We start from the raw sequence: 24,354 nt of genomic DNA on the forward strand, positions 1-24,354 counted from the left end.
CTTCAAGTAACTAGCTCCTCTGATCCCCTGAATTAAACAAGAGGCAGTCAACGCAGTGGCCAAAAGCCCACTCTGGAGCCAGATACCCTGGGAGAATCCCAGCATGACCTCTTCCTGTGTGGCCTCGGGTGAACTGTCAAACCTCTCTATGCCTCACAGATCTGTGGTGAAATTCAGTGGATTAATGCATGTGAAGTGCATAGAAAGGAGCCTACCAAGCACTCAGTAAGTTAGCTGTGATTATAATCATTCGTGTGTAACATACCTAGAATAGGATCAGATCAGTATGTTGGTTCCCTTCCCCAGGAATCTGGCTCTGGGCACAATGCTTACGTTCCCATCACATAAACAAACCTGATCCGTACTCCACAGTACCTTCCCAGTCTGTGGGTATCACCCTCTTTCCTCCACGGAACCTTTCCACATGATCCTGAGTCCTTGCAACCCACTTCCCAATCTTCTACTGACATATTTTGAAGGAAGTGTGGCTAACAGGCTTTCCCTCAGGGAAGTCTGAATTCCTTTGACTACCCAGTTGTGGGTCAGAAAGCATCGGTCCTACTGACACCTCTTTAGGAAGGAAGAGGGCCCCAGACGTGAGGGCCCAGGATTGCCACTGGAGCCATGCTCACCGACACGAGCAGGGGGCCCTTGCTTCCGAAAGTCACTGCTGAGGCAAGCTACATGTTCTTGCTCAATCACCTTCTGGGCAGTCCCTAGTGAGGCAGCTGTGGCCACAGAAAAGCTTTTGTCCATAGGGAGCCGACTAGCAGGGAAGGACAGCCAGCACACTAAGTGGGCATCAGCCTGACATCTGTCAATTGTGACCTGAAGAGCACCAAGCTGCCGGCCTGTCAGAGTAGCCTGAGGAGGAAGAGGGGGAACATATGCCATCAGGACAAGGTAAACAGGTCAAGACCAGGGCTGATGGATTATATTTTATTTTACTTTATTTTATTAAGGAATCTCTACGCCCAATGTGGGACTCAAACTCTCAACCCCGACATGAAGAGTCACATGTTCTAATGATTGAGCCAGTCAAGTGCCCTGCCCAAGACCAGGGCCTGTGAAAAAGAAGCACACTGAGAGTTTATACAAAAACCTTTTATTTACTGTTTGTATTCCTTTTCCCATCCCTATCCCCGATCTGGAACCCAGCCAGCTCCTACAGCTTCCTGCTGTCTGGTTCTTGATATTGGGGCCTCGGGGACAGAGTTAGGGGTTATGAGAGGAGGGAATCTCCTCACCCACCAGTTGTGGAAGTTGAAGGAAGCTTTCCTGCCTGGCTGAACCTCCAGCAGCCTCCCAGGGTAGCCCCTCAAGTCAGAGGACCGATCCCCCACCAGACGGATGGGAGGAAGAGATAACACGTGTCTCTCAGGGGCCCAGAGGCTCCCTGTCACTCACTGCTCTTACAACATGCCCAGGCTCCGTAGCTGAACCAATCTCTCACCTGGAGATGGAGCCCAGCATCAAAGGGAAGAGGTCTGGGGGAGGGGTGGAGCATGCAGAATTTCTGGGTCCTAATCAACAAACGGGAAATGGGAAGAGGTTGGCCTGGTTGAACTGAAAAGGGAAAGGGGGAAGGAGGCTGCGGGAGCCCACAGGATGGGTTACTGGCCTGGGGTTGGGCCAACTGGACACCTGTGAAGAGACGGTATAGCCCGTAAGAGAATGGGCACTTCCAGCTCCACAATCACCTGGAAGGAGGAGAAGGGAGCCCTGTCCCCACTTAGACCAAGGGCTCATGACCTAAGAAACACATCTGGTCTGAGAGGGCCAGAAAAGGGCAGCCAGCACTTGTCTGTCAGGCATGGGCTTGGCTGCCTCATTGGCAACCACAGCCCACTCTGGGTGGTGTCGCCCCGTCTACTGTTACTGTCCCCCCCTCCAGCAGATGGGTATTGCCAGCCAGACTCCAGCTGGCAGGGTAGAAACAAGGACCCCAAGCTCCAGGGCCCTTCCCTGGATGAGGCCTACCCGTGGAGATGTCAGGGCCCTTTCCCACAGTCCCACTGCCATGGGCCAGACAGAGAGAAACCTCCTGGGAGGGCACTGCACCCTCAGGTTCTCCAGAAGACAAGATCCTGGGGAAGCACTCTCGGGGAGGATGAAGAACCTCAGAATGTGAGGTGTTTTTTTTTTTTGCTAGCCCAGGTCCCACGCTCCAGACTCAGAAGTCTGAATCTGCATCCATGAGCTCGGCCTCCATCAGGTTGGTGCGGGAGTGTATGGGCCCCAGCCCCTGCCGGCAGCCCTGAGCCCAGGCCGTGGAAACTGGGGCACTGGGCAGAAATGGATCCTGCAGGGGACCGGGCTCTGGGCAGAAAGGGTTGGAGACCAGAGTCCAGGCTCTCTGTCGGCAGGATTCCCCAGCTCCCCAGGCCCCTGCAGCCACCAAGCACTTCTGCCGGGGCAGCTGAGGCAGGCGAGGAACAGCGCTGGTGGCAGGGGCAGGGGCGGGGGGGTGAAGTTCAGGGGGTGGTGCCAGTGGGCACACCTCCTTCTTCCTCTTCCTCCGCTTCTTCTTCCGGCCCAGGCGCTTCTCTAGCTCTGGGGAGATCTCCGCCTCAACCAGCCACAGGTTGGCTTTCTCCTCGGGGGGCACTGACAGCAGGAGAGAGTACGGGAGCTTGGGATGCTGGCTCTGTCCACATCACTCGCTCTCTCCTCAGACCCTATTTTTGAACTCTGAGACCCACAACTCTAGGTCTCTAATGCCTCGGCCCCACACTCTAGACCCACCAGGGCCTTCCTTTCTCCTCCCCTCTGGCAGCTGCTGGTGCTCTAGTCCCAAGAACCGCCCAACCTCCATGCCCCCCACCTTCCTACAGAAGCCTGCCTCCTTGTACCTGGAGTTGCCACAGGGGTGACGGACACATCCTGGGGCAGTATGGCTCCTCTCCGAGCCACCATCTTCGTGACATGCTGGGCCCAGGCAGAGGACACGTCGGCGGAGGGCTCATTGAGGTCAAAGGCCAAACCCGCTGAGGGGATGGAAGGAAAGGCTAAGCATCGTGACTGCCTTGGATGATGGCTCCTCCCTTACCTTCTCCCAGCATCTCCCTCCTCATCCACCAAGCCCAGAAAGCCCACACAGGTGATCACAGTGATCTACCCAGTCCTAGTCTGAAGAGTGGGGGCTTCACTAGAGCCCTGGAGCCCAGTTCCTGGAACCCTCACTTACTCTAGCCTGGGGACAGCAATTGGAGAAGACAGAAGAAGGGAGAGGAGATGAGTCCTTTTGAAACCAAAGTACCAGCAAGCAGACCCAAGGGCCAAAGCAGAGGGCAGCAAAGCCAGGGAGGAAAGGGGAACTGGAGAGAATTAAGTGTGTAAGAAGAGGCTGGGGTGCTTTATTCCTCGCAGCCTTCCAGACAGCCTACGTGTCCACACCAGCACAGGGGGACGGGGCCCAGGTACTATGGGTGTTGAGGGGCTCCAGTGGAAGAAAGGGGCCCGAAGCTCACCCACAGGCCCATCGTGGGAGACAGTGTGCATGCTGAAGGAGAGCTCCTGGCCTGGGTTCTGGAGCAGCTCACGCCGCTTGGAGAAGGCCTTGGCAATCATTTTGCTCTTCTTGATGCGTTTGGGCTCATCATCACTCTGCCCAGTCAACCTGAGAGCAGAAGGGGTGGGGGAGGGAAAGGGGAGGAGCAGCCACTTTCCACCAAATCTTGTGAAAGATCAGTAAAGCCGTCCCCTCCAGGGAAGCAGCTTCCAGAGGGCCCCAAGTGCCCCAAGAAGTGGGGATAGAATTCAGGGCTCCAGTATGCTATCTAGGACTCAAACCACTCCGATCATTCCACTCTTAGAAGATGCTGACACAATCCGTTCTCCCAAGGACAGAAAGTGTCACCAGGGGGCAGTGCTGAGCCACAGAGAAGGCAGCTTCAGGCAGCCCAGAGCAGACCCTTAGAAAACCGGCCTGCCCCAGACTGCCAGGACACCAGGGACCCCATAACATCTATCGGCGGGGACACCAAACCTGAGAAAGTAAGGCCACACAGTCAGAACCAGCTGCCTCCTGACCCCACCTGCACCAGGTGCGCCTCCAGATGAGCAACGTGGCCTTGGTCCAGACCCAGGTGCTCATGGCAATGCCGGTTCCAAACATGGCAAACAGGTTGATCTTCTCCACCAGGAGGCTAGGGCGATTCTTGATTTCACAGTCAGGGATGGGCTTCTTGGTGGGCAGTCCGATGGTCACGTTGGCCTGGCACCTATGGTGGGGGCGGGGAGGCAGGCAGCAGACAGCGAGACTTTCTGGGTCTCCTGAGTGGTACCCAGGCAATCAATCCAAAGACTTCAGAAAGAGCTAAGCCCCACAGCCATGATTCACCACCCTGGGTGCCCGTTAGTCACTTGGGACATGCGAGTGACTTTTAATAACTACTAGTGTCTGGGTCACACCCCAGACAATTAAATCAAATCTCTGGGGGAGGACCAGGCATCAGTGTGGTTTAAAGACTGGAAGCTGGAGCCTTTATGGAAGAGCCGGAGGCAGCCAGGACAGGGACTGGTGTCCATTTTAATGAGCCCCGTAACTGTCCTTCCTGCCATCATGAGCAAGTGTTTCCGCGGGTGAGCTGCCTTACTCTCAGATTCCTCTCATGGGGACACAAAAAAAGCACAGACAAAGCTGCCAAGCATTAACAGGTTGTTAACCTATCGTGGAGAGGCAACTACTTCTGTGCAGGGCTCTATAATAGGCTCCGTGAGAGCAGCCAACATAGAGTTGTCGCCATTACAGACACACTAGCCAGACCGTGGCTCGTGCAGAGAAGAGGGCAGAGCTGAGCCAGGGAAGGAATGCCATCTGCCGTGTTCGCAGATTACAGAGCAAATGACATCTTGGGCGCCCAGAGCGAGAGAGGCAGTTTCACCTGCCATGGGAGGCAGGAACCCGGGGCTGACGGACAAGGGCAGGGTCTGCAGTCCTGGCTCCAGCTCCTATGGTGGCTGATACCCCACACACACACAAGCCCCCAGCCCCACACTCACAGCACATAGTCCCGGAAGCTCCGCTCCCACTCAGCCTGGTTGAAGAAGTCGTAGAAATGGCAGCTGAAGGTGATGAGCACAAAGCCAAAGGCCAGGAAGCCAAAAATGCCTGCGGAGGTCCAGGGTGGGACAGAGCATTACCAATCCCAGGTGCAGGGGTGGCAGTGGGGACCAGGTATCTGCCCCACTCAGGCCTGAAAGATAGCTGAGTCTGGGGTGAATCCATAGCAGGCTCAGTTTGCTGTGTTCTCCAAAATAAGGCCCAAAGGGCACTTGAGCCAAGTGTGGAGCAGGAGGCACAAGGAAGCAGTCCGGGTGTGAACTTGAATTCTTCCATCCAAGAAGGTCCCTTTGAGCTGCTACCACCATCACCCCACCCCCCACACACACACGTGCACGTGCCCCAAAGCCTTGTCTTGTCCCCCTGGCTGCTAACTTGCATCACTGACATTGCTTCCCCCCAGACCCTGTCCTTCAGGACCCACAGCCCCAGGAGGGTACAATGTTGGACTGGCCAGCATCTCAGGCTAACGGCCCTGGGGGTCCACTCACCCAGGCGCAGCATGGTCTCGTTGATCTTGCTGGCAGCCTTCTCACTCAGCAACCCGGGATGGTTGCTCTTGATGGAGAACAGAGTCATGACTCCTGAACGTAAGAGAGACCCCAGGCATGAGTGGGGGCAAGGCCACTCTCTCCTGGGAGGTTTGGGTACAGCAGGGAGTCCCCAGTCTGATTACTGCTATGATTTAAAGATTGAGGAACTGGAGACCCTGGAGAAAAGAAGCACAGTTGGTGGGAGATGTGCTGTATACTGGAAAGACCGGGGCAGAGTCCAGGACGGACAGACAACAAGGGAGAGGAAGGGCCTGGGTCCTGCTCTAGCAAGGCAGCCAGGTCAAAGCTGTGCTGATGGAAAAGGCACAGAAAGAGACGTGAGAACAGTGCTAGCCAACAGAAACATAACGTCAGCCACATACAGAGTCTCAATCCGTCCAGCAGCCACAGGAAAGAAGTAAACAGATGCAAGTAGTGCTGACTTCCATACGTTTCATAAGCAGTATGTCATTGTTTATTTAATTAACATCTCAACATGGAACCCATAGAACAAACTATTAGTGAGATGGTCTGCTTTCTCCGTGCGAGGTATTTGCAATACAGCACGAATTTCATACTCAGGACACAGCTCGGGCTGGATGAGTTTCAGCACATGTGGCTGGTGGTGACCATAGAGAACAGCAGATACAAAACATGCATCCAAGGCCCAGAGACGGCCAGCTAGAGGTGGGCTGAACAGAAGGCTGACAGCACAGGGGCAGGAAGCTGAAGATTACTAAGAAAACGCAACATGAGTGAGCTAAGAAGAGAGGGAGGCTCACTGCGGAGGTGGCGGCTTCAGATGGGAAATGAGGGAACAGTGAATCTGTGTGTGTTGTGGAAACTTTGTGGGTAGGGAATGGATGAAGAGCCAGGCTCTAAGAGGTGGAGAGCAGATAGAAATTCGGGGTGCACACACACAACCGAAGGCCCTGAGCTGGTGAATGGGGGCAGGGCAGACTCTTTAGCACATGGGGGCAGCTGCCCCAGGGACCCAGCTCGGGATCTGTTCCACAGGCTGTGAGCCCTGGCCCCTGGGCCTGGAGTAAGGGGCTGCATTTCCCTGGCCAGACACCAAGGGCCATGACACTGTGTCTGCCTCAAGTGGGCACCTTCCACGTTGCACCAAGGCCCCGGGTGAGCTGATGGAGGTCCCACTGCAAAGGCAGCAGAACTGGCAGCTCCTAGCTCCTACTTCCACAGAGCAGGTGCCCAGAGGATTCTGACACCCAGCTGGCACTGTCCCCAAATGCTCACTCACCTCTGATGAGGAAGTAACCTCCTACAATGAGCACCAGGCCAATCGGAGCCAGGACGAAGCCGGCCCGGTATCGGTAGTTCTTGTAGCCAACGAAACAGATGCCACTCACAGAGTCCCCATCCACCTGAGGCAGGAAGGGGTGGGTGGATGGGACAGAGTGGCTCACCGGGACCCCTCACCCAAGCCCACTCCACTCACGTCCCCAGCTCCCTACCAGTCACTGTACCTGGGCCACGGCAAGGATTGCCACAGTGAGGACAAAGGGGAGTGACCACGTGAGCAGGTGGAAGTAGGAGGTCTTGCCGGAGAGAGGCTGGTAGGTGGTGCCCAGGGCTTTGAAGGAGGTGTGCCAGGCATAGGTAAGGACCACAAACCAGACAACACCAGCCATCAGGGCGTAGTACACGATGACAAAGATGATGACGCAGGACAGGGTCTCATTGGAACTGTGCAACATGTGACATGTCTCTTGGTGAGGTCATTCTGTACTCCCTTCATCAGCTCTCTGCACCCTGTCCCCCCGACCCTTGGCTTCTCAGGTCTGGAGGTTCCCTACGAGTCAGGGCTTGGAGACAGGACGCAGGGAGATTCGAATTGGGTGGGAAAGATGCCCCTTGGAGCAGATTGAAACCATCACAGCCCATTCCAGAACCTGCTGGAATCTTTGGGCACCCTGGGCAGAGCTGAATCTGACACTAAAATCTTGCTTTCAAGCCCAACCTGTCCCTTTTGCAGGAAACACACATTTCAGCCTTCTGCCCCCTCACCCTCACTTCTGGGTCCCCAAGACACCTACGTGGGCTCCCCAAGCCTCATGGTGCCATCTGCCCGGCAGACGATCTCCCGGCGGGCGCCGTCCATGAACTGGGCCAGCCAGCCAATGCTCCCCACAAAGAAACACGCATTGACATAGAAGAGAATGACAGCGGGGTAGCGATTCGAATTCCGCCAGTCAGCCACAAAAGTGGCCTGGAAGAGAGAAGTGAGGGGCCATTCTATGAGGTCAGGGTGATTCTGCTGCCACAAACGCCCTGGTCTGAACACGGGGCCCCTCCTTTCCAGACCCTTCCCTGGGGGCCAGATCGGGTCACTGCCTCCCCACCTCCCTCTGCCCCTGCAGCCCAGCCAATTGACAATCCACTTCCTTCCCACTTTATGGGCTGCGCCTTCTAGGCCCCCTTTCCCCTGACCATTCTCCCCGCCATCCCCCTCCAGGCCTGCAACCCCACCCCGACCCCCCCCACCCCTCGCTGACCAGGGTAAAGAGCGTGCAGAGGCCCGTGACTGCCCCGAAAGTGGCGATGTAGCTGTGCATGTCATGGTGCTCGGCCTCGGTGAACAGCGGGTTCTGGCACTGGATCCCACAGCCCTCCACGTCCTCGTACCAGCTCTTGGGGTTGTCCGTCCGAACCAACGGAGCCTCGCACTGGCCCGAACTGTTGAACTTGATGTTCTGCACCTCATTCTGGCACAAGGGAAAGGGAGAAGGCAGTGCAAAAGGGAGCAAGGGGCCCAGGGGGGCGCCCTCTGGTTGAACACGAGGCCTAGGGGTAGCACAGCGGACTGCCGGAGAGCACAAGCTGGAGAGAGCCCTCCAGCTTCTGAATCCCAGTCCGGCCCCTCGGTAACAAATGATATCAATAGTCCGGAGTAAATTATTTGACCTGTTACCTCAGCTTCCCCAGCTAAAAGAGGGTTGTTCCTACTTCACGGTGTGAGGTAAGGGTTAAATGAAGAAATAGATGTAAACTTTTGGCTCATATGGTATTTGGCAGGTAGTGAGTATAATAACCAGTATTATCACTGCTGCTGTCATTACTTCTGAGCTCTCCTTTACACCAGAAGATCACCCTCCTGTCTCCGTGTCTCTAGTTGTTCTATGTGTACTTGCCATCTTTCCCTAAATACATGATAACCCTCTTGGAGAAGGCGTTCCTATCACCCATGACGCCTGAAACCCCCCAACACCTAGGAAAGTGGGTGCTCCAAAAATATCTGTTGAACACAGTTATCTTTTATAAATAAGCAGATAATCCTTAACGGACAGGCCTAGCCAGTGAACGTCAGTTTGGATACGTGGCTCCTGGACTCCATGGCTACAGATTTGGGGTCTCTCAGTAGAGAGGGAGCTCCCCTGTCCCTTCCTTCTTTGAGGGCCCTGCCCTAAGCCTGGGGTTTACCCCTCAAAGCACTCACCGGGCAGCCCTCAGGGAAGCGGTCAGGGGTGCAGCGCAGGAAATCAGGCCAGCCGCGCTCCCGCTCCACGATGGCACAGGGCCCTCGGGTGGCCTGGCAGAGGGTACGGCTGGGCAGCTCCACCCGGTCATTCTCGCATTTGGGCATGTACACAGCACACAGCAGGGGCTGGATCACTGCCCAGCAGCGGGGGGCATTCCGGAGGCCTGTAGGGAGGCAACAGTATGGATACGTTGCAGTGAAAGCCCTCCGCATAGCGACCCCCAGTCACAGCGGCTCCCAGGCCGAAGGCAAGTCTCTGGGGCACAACGCTAGCAGCTGCCAGCACGGTGTCTCCCAACAGGGCATTTGGGCAGCACGATTCTTGGTGCTGCAGGACTGTCCGACAGAGTGCAGGAACTTTAGCCTCCCTACACTCCTGCCACTAAATGCCAGCAGAACCCCGAAGTCATGATGACAACCCCCAAATGCCCCTCTTTCTTGCCCTTCCTCCAGGGTCGGTGACTGGAAAAAGGCCTGAAAAGGAGTTTCTGGGATACTGGGAACGTTCCATTTCTCGATCTGGCATCGGTTACGTGTGTGTGCTCGCCTTGTGAAAAGCAAGCCTGTGATCCATGCAGTCTTCTGTATGTATCTGGTAATTCAATTTAAGTTTTTAAAAAGCAGCCTCCATTTCCAAATGCCCTGCCAGGGAGTATTAGTGCCTCTGGCTGAGAACCCCAAGTCGACTTGCCTTTTACCTTCTCAGGGGCATTCTTAAAACCTTCTACAGGTCTCTTCCAGGGGAAAGGGAGGTGGTGGGTCCCACCCCACGAAGGGCTCATGCAACGGAACCAGATGTGGTCCCTCGCCCAGATCCCAGGATCCTTGTTCCTCTTACCGAGCTGAGATGAAACAGAGAACAGGTGGGAGCTTAAGAAGAGGTAGTCAGGGAGTCCTCCAAAGCCAGAGGAGGAAGCAGGAAATCAGATGGAGAAAAATAGAGGAGGCTCTGTCCAGTGCAGAGGGAGGAAATGTGTTGTCAGCAAGACAGAAACAGGTAGAGGTCTCCTGGCACCCTTGTCCCAACCCAGGCCTCTCCCCTGCTCCCCAGTGGCTAGGCGCACTCAGCATTCTGCCCCCACTGCCCGTCCCGAGTCATTCCCTGATTCAGGAACACCTGCTGCCCACACAGGAAGTTGTGTTAGGAGAAGTTTCTAAGAATGTTAGACCAAAGTCGGTGACTGCCCCACTGCCAGGCTGGAGGTGATGGGGCACGTATCTGCCCTTTTGGGGAGGAAAGCAATACAGTAGAGGGATACAGGGCATGGAAACTACAATGAACCTCCCTGGGTCCAAGCTTTGGCTCTACCATTTCTCAGCTGTGTGATCTTGGGCAAATTACTTTATCTCTAGCCTCACTTTCCTCATCTGTGAAATGGGGATAATAGAGTTACCTCATGGGAATGTGAAGAGTTAGATAATGTACTGAATGTGTTTAGCATGGTACTCGTCAGACAGGAGGCACTCAGGAAATACCAGCTGTTTTACTCATTGGCGATATCTGAGCACTCACAGCTCACACTACCCCAAAGGCTATTCCCAGGGCACACAGCAAGTTCCTGGCAAAAAGCAATGTCCTGGGATGCCTGCGTGGGTCAGTAGGTCAGGCGTCCCCTTCAGCTCACATCATGATCCCAGAGCTCCCTGCTGAGTGGAGAGCCTGTTTCTTCCTCTGCCTGCTGCACCCCTGCTTGTGCTCTCTCTCTCTCTCTCTCTCTGACAAATAAATAGATAAAATCTTAAAAAAAAAAAAACAAAACTCTAAAAAAGAAAGAAGCAGCAGCAGCAGCAGCAATGTCCTCAGTTAATTGTTCCCAGACCCAACTCAAATCAAAATCACCTGTGGACCCTTATCGTTCTAGATGGAGAAACCCACTCTCAGAAATTCTGACCAAGTAGGTATGGATGGAGAACACAGCCGTGGTTGCCAGGAGTTGGGTAGAAGGAGAATTTGCCTACAAAGGGGCAGCACGAGGGAATATTTGGGTCTGATGGGATTGTCACTACCTTGAGTGTAGTGGCTGGTTACGTAACTATGTGTTTGTCTAAATCCATAGAGCTGTACAACAAAGAAAAAGTGAATGTTACTGCATGTTTACTGAACAATATATTTAAAATGGGGGGGGCTGGCTGGAGTAAAATGTATTCTTTTTTAAAAAGATTTTATTTATTCATTTGACACAGAGAGACAGTGAGAGAGGGAACACAAGCAGGGGGAATGAGAGACGGAGAGGGAGTAGCAGACTTCCACCGAGCCAGGAGTCCAATGTGGGGCTCAATCCCAGGACCCTGGGATCATGACCTGAGCCGAAGGCAGACGCTTAGCAACTGAGTCACCCAGGCGCCCCAAAATGTATTCTTGAGGAGCAGCAAGCAGTGGATTAATAAAAGCATTGTGTTATTTTTCAGCATTTTGTAATATCTGCAGTATTCAACTTCTAAAAATGTGGAATTTTGTTGTTTTTCATTTTTTTTATTTTAAATATTGTTTTGTACCTTAAAAATAAACTCCCCAAGGAAAAGATAACTAAAGAAATATTAAAAGAATTATCTAGGGAAAAAATAATTTGGATCCTTACCCCATTTCTTACATAAAAATAAATTCCAGATGAATCAAAATGACTACACGAGTTTTAAATATTAAAGCACCAGAGGAAAAGATGGGAAATGGTTTTTAAAATCTTGAAATAAAGAACGCTTTTTGACGTATGACACAAAACTCAGAAGCCATAAAATAGAAGATTTTAAGACTTCAGAAGAACAGATAAATTCAGTAAAGTAAAATATAAAATCATAAGAAAATCAACACACGGAGAAAATGTATTTTGGATCCATATCACAGGTAAGGAGCTAATTTCCTTATGTGCATGAAGCTCTTCCACATCAGAAAGAAATTCATAATCCTATAGAAAAATGGGCAAAGACAAAGATCAAATACAAATGGCCTTTAAACACATAAAGAGACATTCAATCTCAATTTTTTAAAGATTTTAGTTATTTGAGAGAAAAAACATGAGAGAGAAAGAGCACAAGCAGTGGAGTGAGAGAAACAGGCTGCCCATTGAGCAGGGAGCCCAATGCGAGACTCGATCCCAGGACCCTGAGATCATGACCTGAGCCAAAGGCAGATGCCCGACCAACTTAGCCACCCAAGTGCCCCCATCTCACTCTTAATAAACTAAGTATGAAATAAAGCTACCATGAGATATAATTTTTTAACTTACAGAGTGATAAAGATGAAAACATTTGAAAATGTATTGACAAGAATTTTGGTGGAACTGGCACTCACATATATTTTTAGTAAGAACAGAAATTAATAAATACTTGTCGAGACTATTTGGGATTATCTATCAAAATTTTATACTTGTGATCCCACTTGACACGTTTATAAAGATAATACATAAGATTATTCATTGCAGCATTGTTTGTAACAGCAGAAGAGTAGAAACGGCATGAATGCATAGCCATCAATAGGACACCAACTACATAAAATATCATGAATCAATATAATAGGACACCATGCAAGGTTGAACTCTTTGCACTGAAATCTAACTATCTCCAATGCATCTAGTTAAATGAATATGGTTGAGTGAGAATAGCCTGAAGAGCAGGCTACTACTGGTTGTAGGAGGAAAAAAAACTCAGGACACAAATACATTTATACCTATGTCAGATATCTCTAAAAGGACACACAAAGACCAGTACTGGTGATTGCCTCTAGGAAGGGGAAACCAGTAGTTGGAAGCAGAAGTGGAAGGATTTAACTTGTGTTACTTTTGATTTTTGTACATGTGCTTACTACCAATTTTTAGAAGTAATTAGTCTTAAAAAAAATAAATATGCAAATGACTGAGATGGGGGAATCTCCCTAGAGAAGGGAACAAAATTGTAGACATGAAGGGGACATCAACATTATCTGTATTGTTTTATTTCTTTGATTTTATTAAAATATGAAACAAAAAGAAAAAAATAAAGACAAGTGTTCTATTAGTTTTGGCATTTTTCTATATTCATAGACTTCTTAAATATTTGCCACAATTTCAACTTTTTTTAAAAGAATTTATTTATTTATTTATTTGAGAGAGAGTGAGTGAATGAGAGAGCACAAGCCAGGGAAAGAGGCTGAGGGAGAAACACACTCTCCACTGAGCAGGGAGCCTGATGCAGGGCTCAATCCCAGGGCCCTGGGACCACGACCCTAGCTGAAGGCAGAGGCTTAACCCAACTGAGTCACCCAGGTGCCCCACGATTTCAACTTTTTTTTTTTTTAAGATTTTATTTATTTATTTGACAAAGAGAGATCACAAGTAGACAGACAGGAAGGCAGAGAGAGGAGAAAACAGGCTCCCTGCCAAGCAGAGAGCCCAATGCTGGACTCGATCCCAAGACCCTGAGATCATGACCCGAGCTGAAGGCAGAGGCTTTAACCCACTGAGCCACCCAGGCACCCTGATTTCAACTTTTTAAAAAAGATTTTATTTATTTGAGAAAGAGAGAGCATGCAGGGGGGAGGGCAGAGAAAGAGGGAGCATATATGGGGGGAGGGCAGAGAAAGAGGGAGAAGCAGACTCCCCACTAAGCAGGGAGCCCAATACTAGGCTTGACCCCAGGACCCCGAGATCATGACCTGAGCCAAAGGCAGATGCCTAACCGACTGAGCCACCAGGGGCGCTGCCACAGTTGAAACTTTAAAAATAACTTTTTGTGAGGTTCTGATGATCAGCCAAGTTGAAAACCATTGTTCTGAGATTGGCTTAACATTAGGAAAATCAATCAATGCAATTACCACATTAACAGATTAAAGAAGAAAAATAATCACATGATCATATCAGTAGATGTAGTAGTTAGTAGAGTCCAACACGCAACCAAGATAAAAAGAAGAATAGGCAAATTAGGAATAAAAGAACACTTCCTTAATCTGATAAAATGTAACTACAGGCACCTACAGTAAACATCATACGTAAATAGTGAAGGACGGTGAGGGGGGGAGCTTTAGAATACAGAAACACAGAGAATTGCTACTTTCACCACTTGTATTTAACTAAGTACTGGGTTTCTTAAGTAGTACATTAAGGCAAAAAAGATTAAAAGATATACACCTTGAAAAGGGGGACACAAAACTCATTCACAAATGAGATGGCTATGTGTGTAGAATAAATTTAGCTAGTTTACTGGATTCAAAATCAATTGTATTTCTAAATGTCAGCAACGAACAGAAAATGCAATGTGAAGGGGACTATAATAGTATTTTTTAAATGAAGTATTTAGGACTGTATCTAACAAATTACATTGGAACACTGCACAAAAATTTTAAAAACTGCAAAAATCAAAGATCTAAATAGAAATATATAATGAAATGATTGGAAAGCTCAATATTGTAAAGATGTCTTTTTTTTTTTTTCAAATTAGTCTGTATATTCAATACAATCCCCACCAAAACCACCACCAACTAATTTTACATTAAAACATAAAGGATCAAGAATAGGCCAAACTCTATTAGATACTGTGTACCATAAACACTATAAGTGTTATAAGAACAGTGGTAGGTGCTGGGGTGATGCAGTCAGTTAAGCATCCAACTCTTAGTTTTGGCTTAGGTCATGATTTCTTGGTGGTGAGATAAAACCCCGCAAGGGGGCTCTGCACTCACCACAGAGTCCTTGAGACTCCAGCTTTCCGTCTTCCTCTATCCTCCCACTTGGCCTCTTTCTCTCTCTCTCAAATACATAAATCTTAAAAAAAAAAAAAAAAAGTGGAGGTCCTTGGTTTGGAACTCAGAAAGAATTCTTACGGAGAATTAAGGGGCCCATGAACTTGGATGGGAAAAAAAATTAGATATAACAAATTTAGCCTTGCCTTCAATTATGGATAGAAGCCACATACTATAGTGATGTTATCAGTACTTGTGTTTTTATCACAAATGCTCATTTTTGTTACAGATACCTCAAAATATTGTTACTGTTTATCTCCACTTTGACATTATGATGAATATCTTAAACTCACAGTACATCTTACTTAGTGTATTAATAAAGAAGCATATAGGGGCTCCTGGGTGGCTCAGTGGGTTAAGCCTCTGCCTTCGGCTCAGGTCATGATCTCAGGGTCTTGGGATCAAGCCCCCCCATCAGGCTTTCTTCTCAGCAGGGAGCCTGCTTCTCCCTCTCTCTCTGCCTGCCTCTCTGCCTACTTGTGATCTCTCTTTCTCTGTCAAATAAATTAATTAAATATCTAAAAAAAAAAAAGAAGCACATGTATGTTAGATAACAAAATTGTTTTAATATAGTTGATATTTATATTTCAATGTAATTCATTTCCTTTGTAATCTTTTTTTTTAAAGATTTTATTTATTTATTTGACAGAGAGATAGAGAGAGAGCACAAGCAAGCAGAGTGGCAGGCAAAGGGAGAGAGAAACAGGCTCTCTGCTGAGCAAGGAACCCGATGTGGGGCTTGATCCCAGGGATCGTGACCTGAGCCAAAGGCAGCTGCTTAAACCAACTGAGCCACCTGGGTGCCCAATCAATTTCCTTTGTAATCTTATATACTCCTTTTTAATCCCATGTGTTTTGCCTTATAAATATAAAAATATTATACTGAGAAGGGGACCATAGGTTGTACCAGATGCCAAAGAGGTTCATAGCCCAAAGAAGGTAAAAGATGTTGCTATAAAGATATGATAATTAAAAAAAAAAAAGATATGGCAATTAAGATGATACATATTGGCAATGGATAGACAAAATAGAGCCATGGAACAGAATAAAGATCCCAGAAACAAACAGATATTTGGATACCTAATTTATGGCAGAGCAGTGGAGAAAGGATATTCTTTTAACAAATTATGTTGAGACAACATGTATGAAACTAGTGAATTACGTGTCTAAATTGAAAGGAGAATCTAAAAAGTTTTGAGAAGAAAACACAAGATAATAAGTTTATGACTTTGTGTTATGAAAGGACTTTTTTAAAGGTTCATTTAATTATTTGAGAGAGAGAGAGAGAGAGTGTGTGTGTGTGTGTGTGTGTGTGCGCGCGCGCGCGGGCGCATGAGCAGGGGTGGGGAGGGGCAGAGGGGGAGGGAGAAGGGTAGCGGACTCTCTGCTAAGCAGGGAGCCCCATGCGGGGCAACTTAAGGATCCTGAGACCATGACCTGAGCCAAAACCATGAGTAGGAGGCTTAACCGACTGAGCCACCTAGGCACCCCATGAAAAGACTTTTTAAAATAAGAAAATAAGCAGTAATCATAAAAAGCTTCATAAATGACTACCTAAAAGCTCAGAACTTCTGTATAACAGAAGTCACAAAGAGAATGAAAAGGCAAGCCTTTTCAATTTTCAATGCACACAACCAATAAAGGACTCATACCCAGCATAAATAAAGAACCCTTACAAATCTTATGAAAATGACAGCCCTATAGAAAAATGGGCCAAAGATGTGAACAGACATTTCATAATAGAAAAAATCCAAATGGCCAGTAAACATTTGAGATGGAGCTTCACCTTACTGGTTATCAGGGAAATGCAAACTAAAACCAAAAAACATACCACAATATACTTGCCAGATTGTCAAGAATGTAAAAGGCTGACTAGACAACACCAAGGGTCAGGAATCATGTGGAGCAATGGTGACTCTTCCGTGGGATTAGTGGGGAACCTAAGTTGGTACAACCACTTTGGAGAACTTTTTTGTATTCCCCACTAAAGGTGAAGGTTATGCATGCCCTATTGTCTGGTAATCCCATTCCTCTAAGTAGGTACCTAGGGAAATTTGACCCAGGTGCACCAGGATATACATAGAAGAATACTTTTGGCAATGGTATTCACAATGGCCAAAAATTTAAGAGGCAACTTAAATGTTTAACAACAACAAGATGGATTAACAGATTGTGATATATTCTACAGTGGGATACGGTTTTGCAATAAAAAAAAATTAAGTTGCAATAACACAGATCAAACTTACAAAAGAATGTATAACAAAACTAGCCAGACATAAAAAACAAAAAACACATATCATGATTTGCTTAAAACTCTAAAACGTTCAAAACTGAAATATACTGTTAAGGATTCCAAAATTAGATGATAAAACTATAGAGGAAAAAGGAATTGGTAATCAAAAACATTAGGGTAGTGGTTGCTTCCAGAAAAGAAAAGAAGATGTGATTGAAAAAGAAAGGGGAGGGGCACCTGGGTGGCTCAGTGGGTTAAAGCCTCTGCCTTCAGCTCAGGTCATGATCCCAGGGTCCTGGGATCGAGCCCCACATCGGGCTCTCTGCTCAGCAGGGAGCCTGCTTCCCCTCTCTCTCTCTGCCTGCCTCTCGGCCTACTTGTGATCTCTGTCTGTCAAATGAATAAATAAAATCTTTAAAAAAAAAAAAAAAAGGAAAAGAAAGGGGAGCTTCTAGCAGCCCTTGATGGTCTAGTTCTTGACTCAGGTGTCCCTTTATAATTATTTGTTATTTAGTACCTCTGCGTTTTACACACTTTCTGTGTGTATGTATATACAGCATCTTACAATTAAAAAGTTAAAAATCTTGCAGCGCCTGGCTGGCTCAGTGAGAGGAACATGCAACTCTTGATCTCGAGATTGTGGGTTCAAGCCCCATATTGGGTGCAGAGATTACTTAAAAATAAAATCTTTAAAAATAAATCAATTAAAAAGTGAAAAATCTAAAGCAAAAATGAAAACTTGGGCCAGTAGATGCTTTTCTGTATTTTCATACCTTCTATATACAGATCTATAGATCTATAAATATATGTATATATATCTTAACTGATTCTCCTTGTCAGCCAGGTTTGGGAATAGCTCTTGGGAAATTCTTACTGCTCTGCCCCTGCAAACAACCCACCACCACCACCATCTCTCCTCTCATCACCTCAACCAGATGTCTGAGAGGAAAAGAGAAATTCCTCCCAGCTTCTCTTCTCTCTTGTGGCTCTCTTCTGGCTTCCCCAGCTGGGCAGCAAGGCCACACATTACTGTGCACACACAGCACAGCAGTGGTCGAAGAGGCTACGTGCTGGCTGTCAGGGACCTATTTCCCTCACGAGCCGCAGGTCTCTGCTTCCTTGCCTCAGTTAACAAACCAGATTTGGCCCAAGGTGGACCATGGCCTGTATATTATGTTTGTCTGGTCAGCTGGGAATGCGTGTGAAGAGACATTTCAAGCTATAATGGGGAAAGATGCTGAGTGCCTGAAGAAGCCCAAGTCCAGAGAGTCGAAAGATATAGGAGGGACCTGAGTTCTCTACAGTCCAGCCTGAGCTATAAACTTCCTCGCTCAATGGCATACTACCAAAAACTCTAGGCTGAGGAAGCACACAGCGGCTGCTCTCTTCAGCAACACCTATTCCAAATCTGCCAGTAATCTCCACAGAGGTGTCCACAGAGCACCTCTAATTCACATGGCCCAAATGACACCACGCTTTTTGCCTAAACCTACTTCTCCTCCAGGATTCCCAGCTTAGTGAAAGGGAATGAGAGGGCGCCTGGGTGGCTCAGTGGGTTAAGCCACTGCCTTCGGCTCAGGTCATGATCTCAGGGTCCTGGGATCGAGTCCCACATCGGGCTCTCTGCTCAGCGGAGAGCCTGCTTCCCTCTCTATCTCTCTGCCTGCCTCTCCATCTACTTGTGATTTCTCTCTGTCAAATAAATAAATAAAATCTTAAAAAAAAAAAAAAAGAAAGGTAATGATACCACCTTCCTCGCAAGCCTGAAACCTAGGTCCTCTTGGTCACTCATCCCTTCGTCCAACTCCTCGGCAAGGCCCACTGGTTCTAGCTCTGAAAGGCTGGGCTCTGTCTACTTCCTTCAGCCGTGCCCATCATCTCTGGTTGATGGACCCCCACCTCCATCAAGACCACCATCAACTCTCACCTGAACTATTTTAACCATCTCCTAGACAAGCAACCAGGCTCCAGGCCCTCCCTCCTCCCATGGCTTCTTCACACAATACTCAAAGAGAGTATCTAAAAGAGAGAAATTCAAAGAGTTTCTAAAACGCAAACTTGATTACATCTCTCCCTCACTCAAGAGCTTTCAGTGGCTCCTTATTGTCTCTTGGATAACATCCAAACTTCTCAATATGGGGTATGAATCCCTTTGCTTTCTAACTCGCAAGGTCTCATCTCTTATAATTCTATCCCTCACATGCGTCAATCCAGCTCTGCTAAAATTCTTGCCCTCTTTTATTTATTTTTTAAAAGATTTTATTTATTTATTTGACAGAGAGCGAGATCACAAGTAGACAGAGAGGCAGGCAGAGAGAGAGAGGGAGAAGCCCCACTGAGCAGAGAGCCTGAAGCAGGGCTTAATCCCAGGACCCTGAGATCAGGACCTGAGCCCAAGGCTGAGGCTTAACCCACTGAGCCACCCAGGCACCCTCTTGCACTCTTTTAAAAGTACCAATCCCTCTCACTTCCTCACCTTTGCACACTGTCTCCTCTTCCTATTCCTTCCCAATCCAACCTTGCCTTGGTTCAAGTAATTCCTACCTATTTCTCAGTTCATAGGCTTAAGGTCAGTTCCTCTGGGGGTCTTCCCTTGTTCTCCAAAATTCTTTGTGTCCCTTCAGCACCCTACTCTGTCACAATACCTCTCACAGGAACTGCTAAAGTGCTTGTCTGTTTTCTCCTTGATGGTGGGGATCATGTCTGTACTCCTTGTCTTTATACACCCCAGAACCTGATCCACGCTGACATGCAGCAAGCACCCTATGCCTCATTTAATGAATGAGTGGATGGCTGTGTACTCAGAACTCTGAGGCTAAAAAAAAAAAAAAAAAGTGAAGGACAGGGATCTACCTTCAAAAGTTTACAGATGAAGACAACTTAGATCATCTTCATTCTTCACCCACAAAAACACCTCCAAGAGCCAGGCGACATTGACCATTCAGACACGGTCAAATGAAGACCTCTCACGCAGGACAGGACAAATCTCTCACCAGGGGCTCCCGGCCAAAGGCCTGTCTGTGATTCTTAACACTTGGCTCTGATTTCTCCTACCCACCACTGACCCAGCTTGCACCACCATCTGCTTCTGACCCCATTGCCGGGAACACCTAACAGACCCAAAGCAGACCCTGCCCCACCAGAGGCCCAGCTAGTAAGGATCGAAACTGCACAGCCAGCAGATGGTTCTAACTCCCGAATATTCCTGCCAAACCTACTTCGACCTGTTCAGCAGCTGCTCTCAGGAGTATGGACTGGAAAGAGGCCCAGACCTATCTCCTTGATTTGATGGTACCTACAGAAGGGCGGCATCACACATGCATTTAACTTAGGAGAATTCAAGCACGGGCCCCTGCAAAATAAATAAGGACAGAGAGGTGGGGGGATGGGGCATGAATATCCTCTCAGTGTGACCAACTCAGAACTGGGTGAGCTCCTTGTGCTGAGAGACCTGACTTTCCATTCCACTGCCTCCTAAACGCAGGCCTTCTTTCAGGTAAGGCTCAAAGAAGCTTGCTTCTACCTTTTTTTTTTTTTTTAAGATTTTATTTATTTATTTGAGAAAGAAAGAGGCATCACAAGTAGGCAGAGCAGCAGGCAGAGAGAGAGAGGGGGAAGCAGTTTCCCTGCTGAGCAGAGAGCATGATGCAGGGCTGGATCCCAGGACCCTGAGATCATGACCTGAGCTGAAGGCAGAGGCTTAACCCACTGAGCCACCCAGGCGCCCCTGCTTCTACCTTTCTTTTGTGTTCCTTTTTTATTCCTTCGGTCTTCTGCTCTTTTGCATGTATGTAACTTGAAAGACTAAAATTATATTTTCTAGGTATGTCCCTTCTCATAGACTATACATTCCTATATGTTATACATTTCTACAAACATATTACCATAAAAGGAGTGCAGAAGCAAACTTAGGTAGAACTTATGGTAATTTACAAGTTTTTCAAAGCTACCATTGATTATATATGGCTTCTGCCTACATGCCGACTTTAGAACCTGATACCCAGTAAGGATGTAGCTCCACGGTGAGTACCATCTTCCAAGTTCCTCATCTGACATCTGCCAGAGAATATCAGGCCAGGAATGACATGGCTTTGTCCTACATCTAGCAATGACTCTGAGAACTCTAGTGGCCAAGCTGACATTGACAGGCAGCCTAGTATGTTCCCTCCTTCAGGATCATCATCAGCCCCCAGGGCAGAACTGCCCAAGAAAGTAGGTGGCCAAACTGGCTCCCGACTTTTGATTTTCTCTTTCAAGGACAGTTTTGGAATCACACTGACTAGAAACAAGGGATGACAAGACCGGTTCTCATCCCCAGGCCCTTCAGGCCCCCAACCCAGATGAGTGACAAGTGGGGAGAGAATCCACTCTGCACTGCTAAGGAAGGATTTGTTTGGGTTCACTCTGCAGTTCTGCGGGTTGGCCACAATCCTACCCTGAGGTGAGCGCTCTGGGACTTCGGACCACTTTGAAAGTTTCCACAGGCTCTCAACATCCCAGACTTAAGTGTCCTCCCGCAGCCCTGACCCGCCTGAGGATCCAAACTTCCAAAGAATACACAAATATTATCCTTAGAACAGTCTCATTCCTTCACAACCTCAGAAAGAGATCAGAGTCCCCATTTTTCAGATGAGGAAACAGTGAAATCTCCTGTAAAAACAGAACAAGATCACAGTTCTCTGGACTTCCTGTTCTCCCAAAACAAGATTTCTAGAAATTTCTGGTTAACTTTTAATTACTCAACACCAGGGGGTCTCGATTCCGCCACAAATTTCACTCAGTTCTTTCCCCCCACCCCGTCCCTCGGTGCCTAAATCTTCTACTCCATCTTTCCTTTTTTCCTCTCCAACTCGATTTCCCGGTCGGTTTCTTTTCCAAGATCTAAACACCGCCTTAAATCCCCAAGCACCCCGCTTCCAGGGCGGCACTTACGTGGGGAGCAGCTCCATTTCTTTAAAAAACGTCCTTTCCCGTGGCTCTGAGCCCCCTCCTCATGCACTCCCCCCCCCCCCATCCTTGGCGCACCCACCCTGCTCCGGCCTTTTGTGACCGGCTGCCTCCACTGCCTCGCCCTCCCTCCTCCTCACCGAGGGTCCCATCCGACACCCAAAGTTTCAGACTGTGTTCCTCCAACTCTCCCGGGCGCAGCTCCCGCCCTCGCCAAGGCTCAGGCCCGAGCCTATTCTTTGCAAGAGTCCCGCATCCCACCACGGCAGCCCCGGCTCCGGCTCCCGCGCGCTTACCGGACCAGAGCACGAGCTTGCCGTGCGCTTCTTCCTGGGAGTCCGAGTCCCCGGCCAGCAGCGTGGAGGTGGCCCCGTAGGGCAGCGCCGAGCCCAGGCACACGTTGTAGCGCAGCGGCTCGCAGGGGGCTGCGCGGCCGCAGTGGCTCAGCAGCGGAGGAGGGCCGGTCACGGCCGCGCTCCTTCTCGCGCTCCCGCCCGCGCTCCGCGGCCCAGGCCCAGTTGCGTTCCCGCTCAAGGCCGCCCCCCGGCCCGGGCCCCCCAGCAGCGGCAGCAGCAGCAGCAGCCCCGGGAGCAGGATCTCCGGCCCCCGTGCGAGGCGGGCAGCGGCCATGGCCAAACCCGCCAACTCAGCACAAGCCCCGGCGCCCCCGCCCGCTCTCCGGAGCCCCCCGGCCACACACGCAACCCCTGGGGCCGCGGATGTGGCTCAGGCGACCTGTGCGCCCCGCAGGTCCGGTGCCGGGCCCCCTCGGACGCTCCGCGCGCCGCGGGCCCTCGGCGCCCAACTTCGCAAACTTTGGACCCCGGGGCCCATGTTGGGTTGCTGAGGCTCCGGCCGGGATGCACAACTCTCTCCTCTTTCTCCGGGCAATCCAAACTGTCTTCAGCCCCGGGAGCCCCCTGGGCCCCCAATCTCCAGCCCCATTCCCTCTTCCACCATTAAAACTACCTCCCGGCCCTGCGATGGAGGCCAGGAGCGGGCCGGCGGTGGGGGGGACTCGCTCCCTGGCTTTCCCTCTGCGCCAGCCCGCGGCCCAGCCGCCACCTTCTCCTGAGCGCGCCGCAGCCCCCTGACTTCTCCCACCGACTCCCGGCTCCTTTGTTGCTCTAGCTCGCTTGGCTCTCTGGAATGCACGGGCCTCGCTGAGCCAAGCCCGGCCCCACCTCCGCCACGGCTTGGGGAGGGACTGGCAGAGGGAGGGAAGAGGAGGGGAGGGGATGCGAGAGAGGAGGAGCGCGAGCTTCACTGTCCCGGGCGGCCAGAGGGGCCCGGGCCAGGGGGCTCTGGTGACACCGTTCTGCGCCCTGGGGCAAGAGATGGGAGGAAACCGTGGCCGGGAGCTGCAACCAGACTCAGCGGGCACCTTGATCGGCCTGAGGATCGTTCGACTTGGTCCTCTGCTGGGAATAGACTTCTGGTTTACAATGGGGGAGACGGCGATGCCTGAAGTCAGCAGAAGTCTTTACTACATCCTTGCCCGGTCCCTCAACTCGCCAGTTATTTTTTCTGTTTCGACTTGTCCCAGAGCCCCACGGAAGAGAACCAAGGTTTGGTGGACTCGCTTGTCTCAATCCTTCCAACTCAGGACGGGTGTGAGAGATGAACTCAAGAGTCACTCGGGGCAGCTGCCCGGCTGTTGTTACCTATGAAAGCAGGTGTCTGGAAACCAAACGTACCAACATCAGCCTTTACTGCTACAGATGTGTGATGTGTGAACCGTGGTTTCCAATGACTGACCCTGGCATGTCTTTGGTTACGTTCAAAGGAAGCCATTCCATTTTTTATGGCCCTTGCTGCTTGTATGCTGGCGGAGGAAGTTTCTGCTGCTCTCCTTCCCTATTTTACTCATTTGGCCTTTCCTCACTCCTTTTCTTGTGGAGCTTTGAGTCACCACACTTGATTTCACTCTGCAAAGCTTACACCTAGGGCTAGGGGTCCCTCCAGGGGAGTGGACTTACATGGAGCAATTTTTCCATGTTGCAACAGGCTGGGATGGTTTCTCCTTTCTCACCCCTACCATTACCCCTTCAACACAGCTGAAGTAGATGAGTTTTGTTAGGTTTTGGCCATTTAAGAACAAATTAGCTATTACACTTGAGCTACCGTCCTCAATTAGTAGGTAAGCCCCAGAGACAGAGACAGCTTCAATTCAATTCAATTTAGTAAGTCTTTCTGAAATCCTGGGATGTCCCTAGCACCATAATAAGCATGATATCCTTGTAGAACTTGAGAACTTGCATTTGACCGTGGAAGTAGCTTTGCCCTCAGGAGAGAGCAATATATCATGATAAAGGAGCTAAGTCTTCTCCACCGGGGCAGTGATCTTGTTCTATTCTCTGTAGTCAC

General features: G+C 49.5%; 1 protein-coding gene and 1 long non-coding RNA gene across 3 annotated transcripts in view; one reads left to right on the top strand and one right to left on the bottom strand.

Moving 5' to 3' along the window:
- Positions 1 to 24,354, top strand: part of LOC309845745 — a 413,192-nt gene that overhangs the window by 353,939 nt on the left and 34,899 nt on the right. The window lies entirely within an intron of this gene.
- SMO (smoothened, frizzled class receptor) lies at positions 1,090 to 23,181 on the bottom strand. 2 transcript variants are annotated; one of them, XM_082694020.1, is made up of 13 exons: positions 22,284 to 22,385; positions 9,936 to 10,046; positions 9,056 to 9,261; positions 8,115 to 8,324; positions 7,656 to 7,828; positions 7,086 to 7,305; positions 6,860 to 6,983; positions 5,557 to 5,649; positions 5,005 to 5,113; positions 4,038 to 4,223; positions 3,471 to 3,619; positions 2,853 to 2,987; positions 1,090 to 2,607 (listed from the first exon to the last, which is right to left on the bottom strand). In XM_082694020.1, the coding sequence occupies exons 3-13, from the start codon at positions 9,200 to 9,202 to the stop codon at positions 2,174 to 2,176; spliced, it is 1,980 nt and encodes a 659-aa protein (XP_082550146.1). In that variant the 5' UTR covers positions 9,203 to 9,261; positions 9,936 to 10,046; positions 22,284 to 22,385; the 3' UTR covers positions 1,090 to 2,173. The 2 variants fall into 2 exon arrangements, with proteins under 2 accessions (XP_082550146.1, XP_082550145.1); XM_082694019.1 differs by lacking the exon at positions 9,936 to 10,046 and having other exon boundaries at positions 22,284 to 23,181.

Source organism: Mustela nivalis, assembly GCF_964662115.1.
Source record: "Mustela nivalis genome assembly, chromosome: 12".
Lineage (NCBI taxonomy): Eukaryota > Metazoa > Chordata > Mammalia > Carnivora > Mustelidae > Mustela > Mustela nivalis.

Coding starts and splice junctions, on each gene's coding strand:
- SMO (XM_082694019.1), bottom strand. CDS start 22,617: ATGGCCGCTGCCCGCCTCGCACGGGGGCCGGAGATCCTGCTCCCGGGG. Junction 6,984..7,085: donor CAATCCTTGCCGTGGCCCAG/GTACAGTGACTG, acceptor TTCCTGCCTCAG/GTGGATGGGGACTCTGTGAG. Junction 2,608..2,852: donor CACCCCTGTGGCAACTCCAG/GTACAAGGAGGC, acceptor TCCTGCTGTCAG/TGCCCCCCGAGGAGAAAGCC.